The sequence below is a fragment of the Populus trichocarpa genome, chromosome 3 (genome assembly GCF_000002775.5).
Source record: "Populus trichocarpa isolate Nisqually-1 chromosome 3, P.trichocarpa_v4.1, whole genome shotgun sequence".
In the NCBI taxonomy this organism is placed as follows: Eukaryota; Viridiplantae; Streptophyta; class Magnoliopsida; order Malpighiales; family Salicaceae; genus Populus; species Populus trichocarpa.
The window spans coordinates 570495-584925 of NC_037287.2; the positions used below are offsets into that span (position 1 = coordinate 570495).

The following is a 14431-nucleotide window of genomic DNA, read 5'->3' on the forward strand; positions in this document are numbered from 1 at the left end:
GGACCAGAAGATAGGCCTCCACTGGCCACACCGATGGCCACACCAAATCCATATTCGAACCCTGCGTTTCTGGAGCAACTGGTCAAGGTAGTAGCAGCAAGGATAGCTGTAGGAACGTCCAGTCCTGCCTCTCGGGTAGAGAGAGTGGTTACCCTAGTTCAATGGGTGAAGGGTATGCGAGAAATGAGTTGTACAACCTATTCAGGGGAAGAAGACACTGGATCATTTAAAATAATTTGGATTTTAAAAAAAAAAAATACAATGTAATTTTAGGTAAAAAAAACTTTGGTTTACCATAGTTAACCTATTTAATCTTAAATCCAAGCTTTATTAAAGAATTTTTTTCAATCCAAAAACTTAAATTATTATTATTTATATTATTTTACTCTTTGAACTTGAAATTTTTATAGACTCAAACTACTTTCTGCTATTTTATCGAATACGATGAAGATGATGAGATTCTAAGTTGTGACCGCTTAGTTAATAAAGTTTTAATACCATGATAAAAAATCATCTCAACTCAAAAGTTTAAGTTAAGGTTGACATGAGTCAATTCTTATAAGGCTTCATTTGGGATTGGGGTTGAATCGGATTTTCATCAAATTTTAATTTTTTTTCTTGCTTTGAATTAATTTTTTTTAGTATTTTTGAATCGTTTTAATGTGCTTTTTTCAAAAATAAATTTTAAAAAAATTATATATATATATTTCCAAGTATAAAACATTTTGAAAAACAATATTAACTACACTCTCAAACAGACTCTAACTCTATATTACTTATTCTACATTTTATTCTTAATTACATTTTTTATTTTATGTAAACCTTAGGATAAATTATAATAACTATTTTAATAGTAAGTTATGGTTATTCAAAAATAAAGTGTGTGTATACAATCGAGAAATCCTGTAAACGTCTATAGTAAAGTACATTTATTTTTTAATTTATTCTAGAGATATTTTAATCATTTTAATTACAATGGTAGTCAATAAAAGTTTAATTATTTTATTTCAGATTTTTTGTAACAAAAAAAGGAAATTAACCTCTTGAATCTCACCTAATTCAAATCTTACTTACATATTAAATAATCATTTCAATTCAAAATAATAAACTAAGATTTTATATTACTCACAAAAATATTTATTCACGTGAAATACTCATTAAATTTAAAACTTACATAAACTCATGATTATTTTATATTTAATTTTATTAATTAAAATAAAAACAGTAAAATTTAAGTTAATGAACTTATATTATCTTATATTTAATTTTATTAATTAAAATAAAAATAGTAAAATTTGAATAAAAATTGAATTCATGATTAGCTATCTTTTTAAGGATCTTGAGCATCGGTCTCGGTGAAGGTGCAATGAGAGTCCTCCCAGATAAGAGCGTGGTGTGATCTTAAGCAACCCTGTAAAGTTGCTTGCGAATTCAAAGATAAGATTATGATAATTTCTAGTAATTTTAGTACTCACAAGTACCAAAATGAATCTGAAAGTGAAACATTCAAGAAACAGAAAATCCTTGGATAGATTATTCAAAGAGTGAGAAGAAAGATATTGTTTCCATTGATTACAAACAAAACATGAACACTACTCACACAAGCTTGCCGGCTGCTTCCACCACCACCACCACCACCACCACCATACTTTATACATGCTGAAACATTTATTATATACCAGAAGCAACCAGAAGAAGAAGCAGAAAACTTCAGTACGTATTACATGCTGTTAACGATATTAACGTTTGTTTATGCCAGAACATCAAGGAAAGGATAGTCAGTGTAGCCAACAACAGGATCGGGAATGTAGAAAGTGTTCCTGTTGTACCTATTAAGAGGAGCATTTAACTCAAATCGTTTTGGCAAATCTGGATTAGACAAAAACAATCTTCCAAATGCCACCAGATCTGCGTAATTCTCAGCTATAGCCTTGTTACCATCATCTCTACGGTATCCTCCAGCAGCTATAAAAGTCCCTTCAAAGGCATCTTTCATTGGAAGTAGACTGTGAGGAGTTTCATATATGTCGTTCATTTTAACCATTCTTGGCTCAATTACATGGAGATAAAGAATCCCAAATTTGTTTAACGCATTTGCCATGTAAAGGCCAAGTGCTTCTGGGTTTGAATCAACGGCTTCCATGTAGTCAGCATACGGCGACAGTCTCATGCCAACTTTATCAGCTCCAACTTCATCAACTACAGCTTCCAATATTTCCAATGGAAAGCGGCACCTATTTTCCAAGCTCCCACCGTAATTATCAGTTCTGTCATTTACTTGATCTTTAAGGAACTGATCAATCAAGTAACCATTTGCCCCGTGAATCTCAACTCCATCAAATCCTGTCAAATACATAATGTTTTTCATCATAAAAGTACTTGGATTTGAATAGCTACACATGCACAATTCTGATGATCCCTTCAAGCAATAGTTTTTATGCCTCAAAGTACTTATCATCCGGAGACATTATGATAAGTGGCAAACAAGCTATAGTGTGTGTGTGTGTGTGTGTGTGTACACTAAAGCTAGCCAACATACACACCAGCTTCAATGGCGTTGCGGGCAGCGAGTCTGAAATCATTAACAATGCGAGGAAGTTCGTCGGCTCTTAATCGATGAGGAGGTGACCAGTCTTCTCCGTAAAGACCTGGTGTCACTCCTTTATCAGTGCATGATATGGGAGCTTCCCCATTCGGCTGAAACCCTGTATTACAAAAATCATGCTACATTTGTCTAATAAATTACAACTCTATTCGGCTCATACTCTTGAAATCAACGGATATGATGAAGAAACTAATTCAAAAAATGGTGGGATTATGTTGGAGCTTTCTTCTTTTCTTTGATTTCTTGTGCATTTTGATAATAGATTGAACCATGGGACTTGAGATTTTATATATTTATAGATTCATATTTGAAATCAGCTGAAGTGAAAGCACATACCATAAGTGGAGACACGACCCACGTGCCAAATTTGGCAAAACAAAATGCCACCTTTCTCATGAACAGCATCCACAATTGGCTTCCATGCTTTCACTTGCTCTTCAGTCCAAATTCCAGGTGTTTCAGGATATCTTTAAATCAAATAAGAAAAATAAATGAAAATCATGGTAATATGTTAAAAATTATATATATTTTTTATATACATAAATTACAATAACCTAAGACTTATTTTATGTCTTTGTCTTCGTCCCTCTAATAAAATACATTTCTATCCCTTTTGTTCTAAAACACAAAACTAATAATTTCTATATTCTTAAATACAGTAATATTAGTGCATTGATACATAACCATTTAATTAGGAGTAAAAATATTTTTCATTATTTTTCTAATCAGTTATCAGCTAAAACTAACTTAATAAACTTGCTTTGGTCCCTATATATTAGTCCTCTTACAAATAAATCTTTATCTGAAAGTTCTCGTATTTTACAATAAATATAATTTAAAGTCAATTCAATCACAAAATAGTTATGCCTATCAAATTTTACATATCATAGCTCAACAACTATGGTCTATAGGGATAAACGTCTCCATAGCATCCTCTTCTTCACAGAGGAGAGGGACTACCTTACCTTCAGTTTCAGCTTCTAACATTTCAAAACCACTTTTCATACCTCCCCAAATATCAAATGATCAAACGAAAAAACTATTTTCATCTGATAACCTCAATGAAATTATCACTAAAAAACTCAACATGTTAGAATTAAAGAAGGTTTGAAGTTTTTGAGCTGGAAGAGATGTCACTTGTAGACCTTCTATGGCTTAAGCTTGTAATTTTAATAGGATCATGTCTAGCCGATTGAATTATAATCTTTGCATTTCCAAATCGATATTTTTATAATTTATATTGGATGACTTCTAGATGGAATACTAACTTGAGGTAGTTTCCAATTATCAAGATATACGATTTGTCGATGAGCAGGGTTTGATTTCTAGGTGATTTTTTGAGAGTTCCTGGGGCTATATTTGTAGCCGCGATCTTAATATATGTCCTATAGATAATGGCTACATTCCTTGAATCTCGAAGCATATCATTTGGAGTCTAGATGTTTAGAGTTGGAGTTTTTATGATATTTGAGTAGAACAATGAAACAATAAAATATGGATAACATTTGAAATACGCAGTCCTATTAGCCAGATTTGATAGAAAAACTACAATAGTGAGTTCAAAAAGGCTATAGATCTAGTGTCCGAGCATGGGAGTATCTAATCCAAGACAACAAAGAGGTTTTATCGCAATTTGAGCTGAGCCTATACAAAGAAATTTATATTTTTCTTTAAACTTTTCTGTTTTATCTAATTGAACAAGGCGAAGCACTTCTGCACGAGGTACTGCTTGAAGGTCTAGATCTAGAGGATGATATGAATAATCTAGACAAAAAACAGACTGACAACAAATACTTGAAAAGAGTAAATAGTAATGAAGTTCAGCAAGGTAAATCTAACAATAGAAACACTGCTTGAGACCACCGAAACGCCTAACTTTAGCTACCGCGGCTGACTAACGGTCACTGCAGCTTACCAACATTGCGAAACATGCTTTGACTAAACTTTCTTATTATTAACAGCCTAACAAGGCTGTGATACCACTAAAATTTTTCAAACACTTTAAATGAAATTTTGATAAGTTTATAAGTGAATTTAAATAGGTGTAAAACTAAAATTATACGATTACTATTTTATTTTTATTTTTTATATTCCACATGCATCATAGTATATACATATAATATTTTAGACGATCAAACAATTCCAATGATTCAATGACCTGATAATAGCTTCAACTCATCACCTTAATTGATTCATAGATTAACAACTTAAGATTTGATGGTATGATTTATTTTATCGAACAGGTACAGAATTAGTAAGGAAGTTCCTAAATGGAGAGTAAAAGTGGTGAAATAAGAGAATTTACCCTTGAGCTGTGTCAGAAACCCCAGTTGCTTCGGAAATGAGGAAGCCTCCATTGGTAGCGCGTTGAGAATAGTATAGGATGGCATGTGGTTGAGGCATGTTGTTGTAGGATCTATCCCTTGTTAATGGTGCCATAACAACTCTAGCAATTATAAAAGGGCAGAAAAACAAGATGATTAACAAACAATAATAACCCATGATTCGGCTCCCCATCGAAGCGTCAATCATACAGTAGAAGGAGATGGGGGCAAGAGGGTTAGCTAATACACACGAACCTGTGAGAGAGGTTGAATTTCCCCATTTTGTATGGAGTGAGTAAAGGGATGGGGTTGGTGCTGGCTGCCATTTCTTTCCTTTCCTTCAATCTCTGCTTTCTATCTTCTCTTCTACACCCTGTACTCGACTCGGCTTCGGAGTCATGATACAACACTGTTATTTATACACACAAACACACACACAGATATATATATATATATATATATATATATATATATATATATATATATATATATGAAAATGATTAGCCGGATCCCTCCTCGATTTTTTTCTTTTTAAAGGGAAATAATTGAGATGAAAAAGAAAAGGTCCGTTTTTAATATAAAAAACCCATGATTCGGCTCCCCATCGAAGCGTCAATCATGCAGTAGAAGGAGATGGGGGCAAGAGGGTTAGCTAATACACACGAACCTGTGAGAGAGGTTGACTTTCCCCATTTTGTATGGAGTGAGTAAAGGGATGGGGTTGGTGCTGCCTGCCATTTCTTTCCTTTCCTTCGATAAAATAAATCATTCGGTTTGATATTTTAAGAACAGGTCGGGTGTTGCTAAGGCATGTTTGTTTTCTGGAATTCAATTTCTGGAAAATCACTTTTCAAATTTTCCTGTGTTTGTTTGCTATTAGGAAAGTTGATCAACGGAAAACACTTTCCAGTCAACAAAAACACTTTCCGGTCAACAAAAAACATTTTCCAGTCAACGGAAACACTTTTCGGTCAACGAAAAACACTTTCCAGTCAACGGAAACACTTTTCGAATTTGGTTTGGTTTTCAGGAAAGTGTTTTCCCTTTTGGCTGTGTTTGTTTTCCGAAAAGTGATTTCCGGGAAACCACTTTCCAAACTTTCTTGTGTTTGTTTGTCATTAGAAAAGTTGGTCAACGGAAAACACTTTCCAGTCAAAGGAAAATTTGGCTTGGTTTTCAGGAAAGTGTTTTCCTGAAAAATTTGGGCGGAAAACACTTTCCAGAAGTTGTGAAAAATTTAGAAATGTCATTATTTGCTGATTATATCAAATTTGATCCTTAAACTTTTGATTGCTATATATAATTTGTTTTGAATATTTATTTTTCAATTCCATCTCTTAAAATTTAATTTTTATATTAATTTTGGTCCTTATTTTTATAATTGCTATTTGCTTTTTCCTTATCATTTTTTATTGAAATTTTTTATCTATCAAATTTGGTCCTCGTTCTTTTGACTGTTACTTATTTTATTTGAAATAATTTATGAAATGTTAATTATTATTATTTTAATTTCTTCACCTTTTATTTTTTTTTTAATTTTTTAGATTTGATCTCTATTATTTTGATTATTATTTATTTTATTTGAGATAATTTATGAAATTATATTTTTTTTCAATTTCATTCTCATTCAACTTTTTAATTTGTAAGATTTGTTCCTCATTATTTTAATAAACTTGAGAAAAATAAAACATTAATAAGTTATTTTCCAGCTCATTTTCCATGACATAACCAAACACTGGAAAGTGTTTTCCAACTTATTTTCCATTACACTACCAAACATCGGAAAATACTTTCCCGGAATTCACTTTCCTGGAATTCACTTTCCCCGGAATTCACTTTCCAAAAGGAAACTACTTTCCAGCAAACAAACGGGGTCTAATACACAGAATCATTCGGTTTGATATTTTATATTTTTTAAACTTTTAATTTAATTATTTTTTTCCCCTCAATTTAATTGATTTGTTGGTTTTTTTCTCACCCCTAATCTTACCTCTATTATTTTGATTTTTTAATTAAGAGAATATTATGTTTATTTAATAAAAACCATCGAGTTTGGTATAGTTTACTAAAAAACAAGGTATAATCTTAATGAAAATATGGATGGAAAGGTTTAGAAAATGAAGGGAAGTTCTTAGCCGATAATTTCTCAAATCTTAAAGATTGAAATTATGTAAAAAAATTGTTTGGTGATAAGATTAATCGTAGTTTATTATTTTGGTTTCTTCCTCAAAAAATTATTTTAACATAAAACATTAGGTACCATCAAAACTACAATAAAAAAGAGCATAATTAAATGAAAATATAAATGAAAAGTCTTTAAAAATGTATGGACGTTCTCGGGCTCATTTGAAAGTGTGATGAGATGTGGTTTAAATTTCATTTTGCTTCGATAATAGTTTTGAAAATGTTTGATTAATATATACCACGGTTTTATATAGATTCTATAAAAAACTCTTTTTTGAAACTTTGATTAGGAAAATACTACAATCTGTAGCTTTTTAAATTTTTATTATTATTATTATTATTAACGTTGGTGTCCGGGTTAGTTTATGCGTACCTCAACTAATCACACGGATCCTGAAGTTAACGATCATATAAGCCTCCAATAGCCTTGAGATCTGTGGGGACTTAAACTAGTAACGTTTAGATAGCAAACCTAAGACCTTACCAATTAAAATACACCCCTCAGAGTTAGTTTTTTAAAAATTTATATTTTCAAATCACAACCACAAAAGCTACTACAGTGATAAACACATAATTTCTAAAATTCTAGAGATGAAATTAATATAAAAAATTGTTTGGGTATAAATTGGAACTTTTGATATAATTGGAGGGCATTTTTTTGGCATTGACTAATTGTGTTGCCTCGCTATGTGGATTTTGATTTTTGACACGTTTATTATATATATATAGGACCGGTGGACCACCGTTGATTAGAACCCAGATGTATCCTGCTGTTTGATGTCATGGTGTATGTCACATGCCAACTAATTCATAAAATTTAGACTGTACTGAATTGTTTTTGTATTTAAAAAATATTTTTTTGAATTTTTTATTTTATTTTAAATTATCTATATTAAAAATAAAAAAATAAAAAATTATTTTAATGCAGTAAAAAATATTTTATGAATCAACCACCCCCACAATAAATGTTGACAAAATAAAAAATGCAAAAATGCAACGTTTGCTTTTAATGTCACTTTCCATTTTTACTTTTGATTTTTTTATTAATATTAATTTACTTGGAATATAGAACATGGATTTCCCGACAAGATGGATTTGCCTTTTTGTATGAATATAATTGTTTTTATCGAAATGAAAATGAATCTTAATTTAGTGCGAGAATATTCATTATATTTTATTTAATAATTAATAATATATTTATCTAGATAAACATAAAGTTTTTCTTCTTTTTTATATGAAAATTTTCCACATATATTTTTATGATAAAAAATAATCTTTTTAAAAAATATATTCATCTTAAGTTTAATGGGAGTTGTACTGAAAGATTCAAAGTAAAGATTTCATAGAACTCAATAATTTCTTTTTTATATATATATAAAAACTACTTATATATATATATATATATATATATATATATATATATATATATATATATTCATTACTTGAGTTTTATGTGATTCAAAACAGAAACGTCAAAGAATTTTTTATTTAAAAAAAAAACTACATGTTTTTTTATATATATAATTTAGTATGTTACTTGATTTTCATGTGATTCAAAGTAGAGATGTCGAGAATTCATTATTTTTTTATAAAAAAATTATATGAGGTTCACTAGCTTATTTAACAAAACAAAAAATGATCCGTTGAAAATGTAATTGAGATGAAAAAAATAAGTTGAGGATCTAATTGAAACTACTTTTAAAGATTGGGATTGGTTTGCCAATAAAAATTGAATATTATAAAAAAATAAAAGAGATTAGTGTTTTACTGTGAACTTCGAGTGCTTTCACTATGAATTATATTATTTGGGTTTATTCTCTCCAAAACTCTTTCAATGCTCAGCTCTTTCATCAATGAAACATTTGACAAGTGGCGCTGAGTTGTTTATTATATTACATTCTAAACTAAAAGGCATCAGTGCCCCTTCACTATTTACCTAGATATAGTTTACTGTGGATTAGAGCAGTGTAAATACAGAGTTGTCCTTGCCACATAAACTTGCAAAGCATGCAGTGGGAGTGTGGGGCTGTCTTTTCCATTTAGTATTGAAAGAATGGTTGAGGACAAATGGTCAGTTCGGATTTTGTTGGGGCATGGTCAGGTTGTGGGCCCCAGGAGCTGGGGCATGACATGGCTGCCCCTTCCAGACCCCTGACACTTGGGTTTGACATCCCCTTCCAGAACCAAGACACTTGGGTTTGGAATGGAGCACCTCACCTAAGTTGCTTGGGTGTGGCAAGAATGTAAACTCAAGTCCCTTGGGTCTTGTAGCCTCGCCTGACCTAAGATTCTAAGGTCCGGCGTTCAAACCCACCTGACATCAGGACCCAAGGCTCTTAGGTACAGCGTATGACCCAAATCTAATAGGTCCCGCGTAGCAGCGGAATTCAAAACTTTTTAGTCTGGCATTTAAGAGGGACCCAAAGCTCTTGGACTTGGTGTTGTAGTCAGACCCACTTAAACTTAGGTAAGTTTAATATTATTATTAATATTAAAAATATTATTATTTGTATTATAAATATTGTTATTTTTATTATAATTAATGTTATTGATATTAAAAATATTATTATTTTTATTATAATTAATAATATTAATATTAAAAATATTATTTTTGTATTATAAAGATTATTATTTTTATTATAATTAATATTATTAATATAATAATTAATAAATTTGTAAAAAATATCATTAATATTGAAAAACAACCATAGATTTTATTTGAAGGGTAAAATTAAAAATTATTGTCGTCGTCGTCATCATCATCATCATCATCATTAATATATTTGAAAAAACAAATTATAACTATCAAAGAAAAACAATAAATTTTATTTGAAAGGACTTAAAACTATAAAAACTTGGGCCAGACAATTTAATATTACTATTAATATTATAAATATTATTAAATTCATTAATATTATTAAATTTGAAATAAATTTTATTACTATCGAAAAAAAACATAGATATGATTTAAAGGGTAAAATCAATTATTATTATTATTAACTCGGGTCTGGTATCCCCTTCCAGACCCATGAAACTTGGGGGCTGGAAAGAGACACTTGACCCAAATTATTTGGGAGTGACAAGAGCATAGACCCAAGTGCCTTGGGTCTTGCAGCCCCGTCTAGTCCAAGACACTTGAGTTAGGCGTTCGGACTCAAAGCAAATGAGTCTGATGCCCTGACCCAAGTCTAATAGGTCCAGTGTTGCAATCAGATCCAAGGCTCTTAGGTCTGGCATTTAAGAGGAACCCAAAGCTCTTGAGCTTGGTGTTACAGTCAGACCCACTTAAACTTGGGTAAGTTTAATATTATTATTAATATTAAAAATATTATTATTTTTGTTGTAAATATTATTATTTTTATTATAATTAATAATATTAATATAATAATTAATAAATTTGTAAAAAATATCATTAATTGTAAAACCTTGAGAAACACACTTTATATATATATATATATATATATATATATATATATATATATATATATATATATATATATATATATATGGTGAGTATAATAATAATAGTGCAATTAAATAAAGAAGAAGAAGAGAGTCGGCAACCCATACAAAAAGAAAAGAGAGATTTGGAGACCTAAAGTGGAAGAAACAAAGAGGGGAGGACCAGACTTAAAAGGTATGAATAAATAAGGGATAGAAATAAATAAATAAAAAAGGAGAGAGAGAGAGAGAAGAAAATCGCCATCCCTTGAAGGAGTAGAGCTAACAGCAGAAAAGAAAGAAAAAGGGAGAAGAAGAGTCACTCACTGCCTCTTCATTTTCTCTCAAGAACAAACAAGGAGAACTACATGCAATTCACCATATGGGAGGAAACTAGGAGGGTGAGGGAAGATTTAGACATTAAAAGACAAGAGAAGAGAAGAAGAAAGCCAAGAAGGAGCTGGTGGCAGCAAGGGAAGAAAAGAAGAACAACCGAAACATTTGAGGGAGAAGGGGTTACAAAGAGCAGAAAACACTACTAGGACAAACCTAAGACCTTTCTAGAGCAATTTCAAACATTTTAGGTAAGTTGCATGCAAAAAAATATCAGCCCTAAGCTAAGTTCTTGAGAAAATTTCTGTGATATTTTTTACCAAACTAAAGGACAAAGAAACTAGGGGAAGGTCTGCAGACCTTCAGTAAAATATGAACAGAGAGGGAGGAGAAATATGTTAATACTAATTAAGCATGCATATTGAGAGACAATATTGAATTTCACAAAATTATGATACGCTAATATTTGAAAACATATGAACAACCTTGTTACACATATTCTTGTGAAGCCTAATCCCTAAATGTACTATATCCTTATATGTAATTGTTAACGTGAGAAAATGGTGAAATTCTGTGGGTAATAACGGATGAAGAAAGGAAAAGAAATGCATGAAAAATAATGGTTTATGTGCTGGACACCCAAACCAGGAGAAAATCTGGGTTGTTGTGTTAATTAACTTGCGCCCAGGAATTGACAGAGATGGAGGCATAATCTGGAGTATCTCCTTTCATAGAAGTTGTAGTCTGAGATGTTATCTTTCCAACGAATTCGACCTCGCTTAATTTGGAGCTCTAGATATAGGTAAACATCTGAGGGGAGATCGAGCTATCATCCCTGCTGACATATTCAGTCAAGATGACAAAATGACAAAATTTAGCCATGTTAAGAATATAATTTGTTTTACCTCCCTTTATAAAATGTGTAGTATCATGTCCTGACTTCCAAAAAGAAATAAACCATATTTGAAATTGAATTAGTGATGTTTGTTATGACTGTTAATGAACTGAAATCCTAAAGGATAATAATGAGAGGGTAAATGTAAAAATAATGGTAAAAAAGAAATGAATGTTGTCACCATTTCTATTACTATGTTGCGAAATGTGATTGAGAATGGAATAATGATGGGTACTTGTGGATTCAAGAGGAATCGCAGGAGGAGTATAACAACATCAAGGGAACGTAATCTGAGCTTTTATAGTAGGTAGGTATTTTACACCTATATCTTCCTTAGTTAATACGATTCTAGTTATCTGTTAGGATTATATATCATGTGCCTATGAATGAGACCGAAAAGAGAAAAGATGAAATGACATGAATAAGAACTGGAAAACCAGATTTGATTTATGAGTTCCTCTAGAGAGAATGGATGAAAATAACAAGTTTTCAAGGAAAATCATCCCTTGGATTTGATTAGCCAGTCCCCAAATACGGGAGGCTAATGATGTTAGCCAGGTTAGCTAACATCGACATGACCAATACGGAGAAGGAGAAACATTGGACTTGATTAACTATTCGAGTTAAGAATAGTTAATGATATCGTCGGTTGATGTCGGTATCGACAAACTCATGGAAATTGATTAACTTTCTTGAGGTAAAAGCTAATGATGTTAAGAATTCTTGACATCAACATACCCGAGGATATTCCAAGGTAATATGGAACACTAATTAACTATTTCAGTTCAGAAATAGTTAATGACATGAACGGGTTACGTTGGCGTCAGCATTCCCACGAACTTGATTAGTCGATTCCAGAATGGGTGACACGATGTTGTGCTCCTAATTAGATTTGGGATGTTTATGAAATGAAAAATAATAGGTGATTCTCAGAAGAATAAATAAGGACATAATCATAGAAGGCAAATTAATAATTCAAAAAGCCATTGTTATGCTTGGATTAATATATGATTAAATAAATATGCATGTATCGTGTAAATTTCCTTTTTTTATTTTATTCTATGCTTATTTTAATTATTCTAAAAATTATAAATTGTAGGTCCTTCTCACTCACGTCAGGAGTAGTATTTAGGTCCCCTGGTTTCTTTTGCATGAATTAAGAATGTAAGAATTACCTACATATTTTGTTCTTAAGTAACCATGTAACTCGGGACGTAATAGCATAGTTTTGAAACCTAACTCGGGACGTAATAGCATAGTTTTGAAACCCAGCCCGACCCGATGGGTCGACCCGGGGCTGGAACCGGGCCAAGTTGATGAAAAAATAGGAAAATTCATGACCCGGTGTGACCCGGCCGACCCATCGGGTTGACCCGGCAAAACCCGATCAAAAACCCGGTTGCAACCCGTTGACTTTTGTTTTTTTTACTAAAACGACGCCGTTTTGAATTTTTTTAAAATAAAGATTGACCCGGCCTACTTGGCGTAATGGTGTCATCCTTGTAATTTTGTGTTTGAAATATTGGATTGTATTGTTTTGTATTTGGAATTCAAATGTTTGTATGCTTCTTTTATTTGTTAAATTATGTATGTTAAATATGAAAGAAATTGAGTAGACAAGATGTCATATCTACGTTCTTGAATATATTGTTGAGTTGGACTTGTTGTGATTGCGATATGATTGAGATGTGAGTATAAGATGTGTACAGGATGATAGTCAATAACTTCGGACCTCCCAGTATAGGGGAGACTCTGCTGAAATTTCGGTGAAAATTTTAGGAAACCTTAAATAATGCAAAAAAAATTTACCCACAAATTCGATAGTATAATCGTGTTGTTTAATCCTGAAAATGAGAATGTTACAATTTGGTATTAGAGCCTCTGATTGAAATTTCAGGGACTGAAGTAACGATGTGGTTTTGGAAAATATATTGTAGGATATTTCGTACATGACAAGGAGTAATGACAGACTCATCTCCCATAAGAAGGAAAAAGTATGACTCATTGGATGGTAACAAAGCTGAAGGGGATCCGCTGATGGACACTGCCTCTCATTTACCTGCAACATCAGCCCATTATGAGAAGGGAGAATCAAGGGGGCATCAAGATGACCTTGTACCCCGTCGAGCAGAAGTGTTGCTATGCAGAGCAATGAGTGGTCAGGGACCAAAAGATAGACCTCCACCGGCTACACCGATGGCCACACCAAATCCATATTCGGACCCCTTCATTTTTGGAGCAACTAGTCAAGGTTGTAGCAGCAGGGATAACTGCAGGAACATCCAGTCCTGCCTCTCGGCAGAGAGAGTGGTTACCCTGGTTCAATGGGTGAAAGGTATGCGAGAAATGGGTTGTACAACCTATTTAGAGGAAGAAGACGTTGAATTAGTAGGACATTGGTTGAGAAAAGTATAAAAGGGTTATAGATCAGTTGCAAGTGCCAGAGAAAACCTGGGTGGTTGTTGACAGAGAGTGCCCACTCCTTGTAGGAAACTATCAGAGAAAGGAGAGCAGGAGAAAGGTTGAGCTGAAAATATTTTCAAGAGGAATTTAAAGAGAGGTATTACTTTTGGTAGCACAAAAAGAAAAAAAAAAGCAGGAGTTCCTCGACCTAAAGCAAGGGGAGATGACAGTTCTGGAATACAATAG

General features: G+C 32.2%; 1 protein-coding gene across 3 annotated transcripts; it reads right to left on the reverse strand.

Moving 5' to 3' along the window:
* Positions 1 to 1505: 1505 nt before the first annotated feature.
* Positions 1506 to 5689, reverse strand: LOC18111141 (putative 12-oxophytodienoate reductase 11). Of its 3 annotated transcripts, none has more exons than XM_024596729.2 (6): positions 5597 to 5689; positions 5185 to 5317; positions 4911 to 5051; positions 2942 to 3072; positions 2544 to 2705; positions 1506 to 2343 (listed from the first exon to the last, which is right to left on the reverse strand). In XM_024596729.2, the coding sequence occupies exons 2-6, from the start codon at positions 5253 to 5255 to the stop codon at positions 1751 to 1753; spliced, it is 1098 nt and encodes a 365-aa protein (XP_024452497.1). In that variant the 5' UTR covers positions 5256 to 5317; positions 5597 to 5689; the 3' UTR covers positions 1506 to 1750. The 3 variants fall into 3 exon arrangements, with proteins under 3 accessions (XP_024452497.1, XP_024452500.1, XP_006389498.2); XM_024596732.2 differs by having other exon boundaries at positions 5185 to 5338; XM_006389436.3 differs by having other exon boundaries at positions 5185 to 5302; positions 5597 to 5685.
* Positions 5690 to 14431: the final 8742 nt, after the last annotated feature.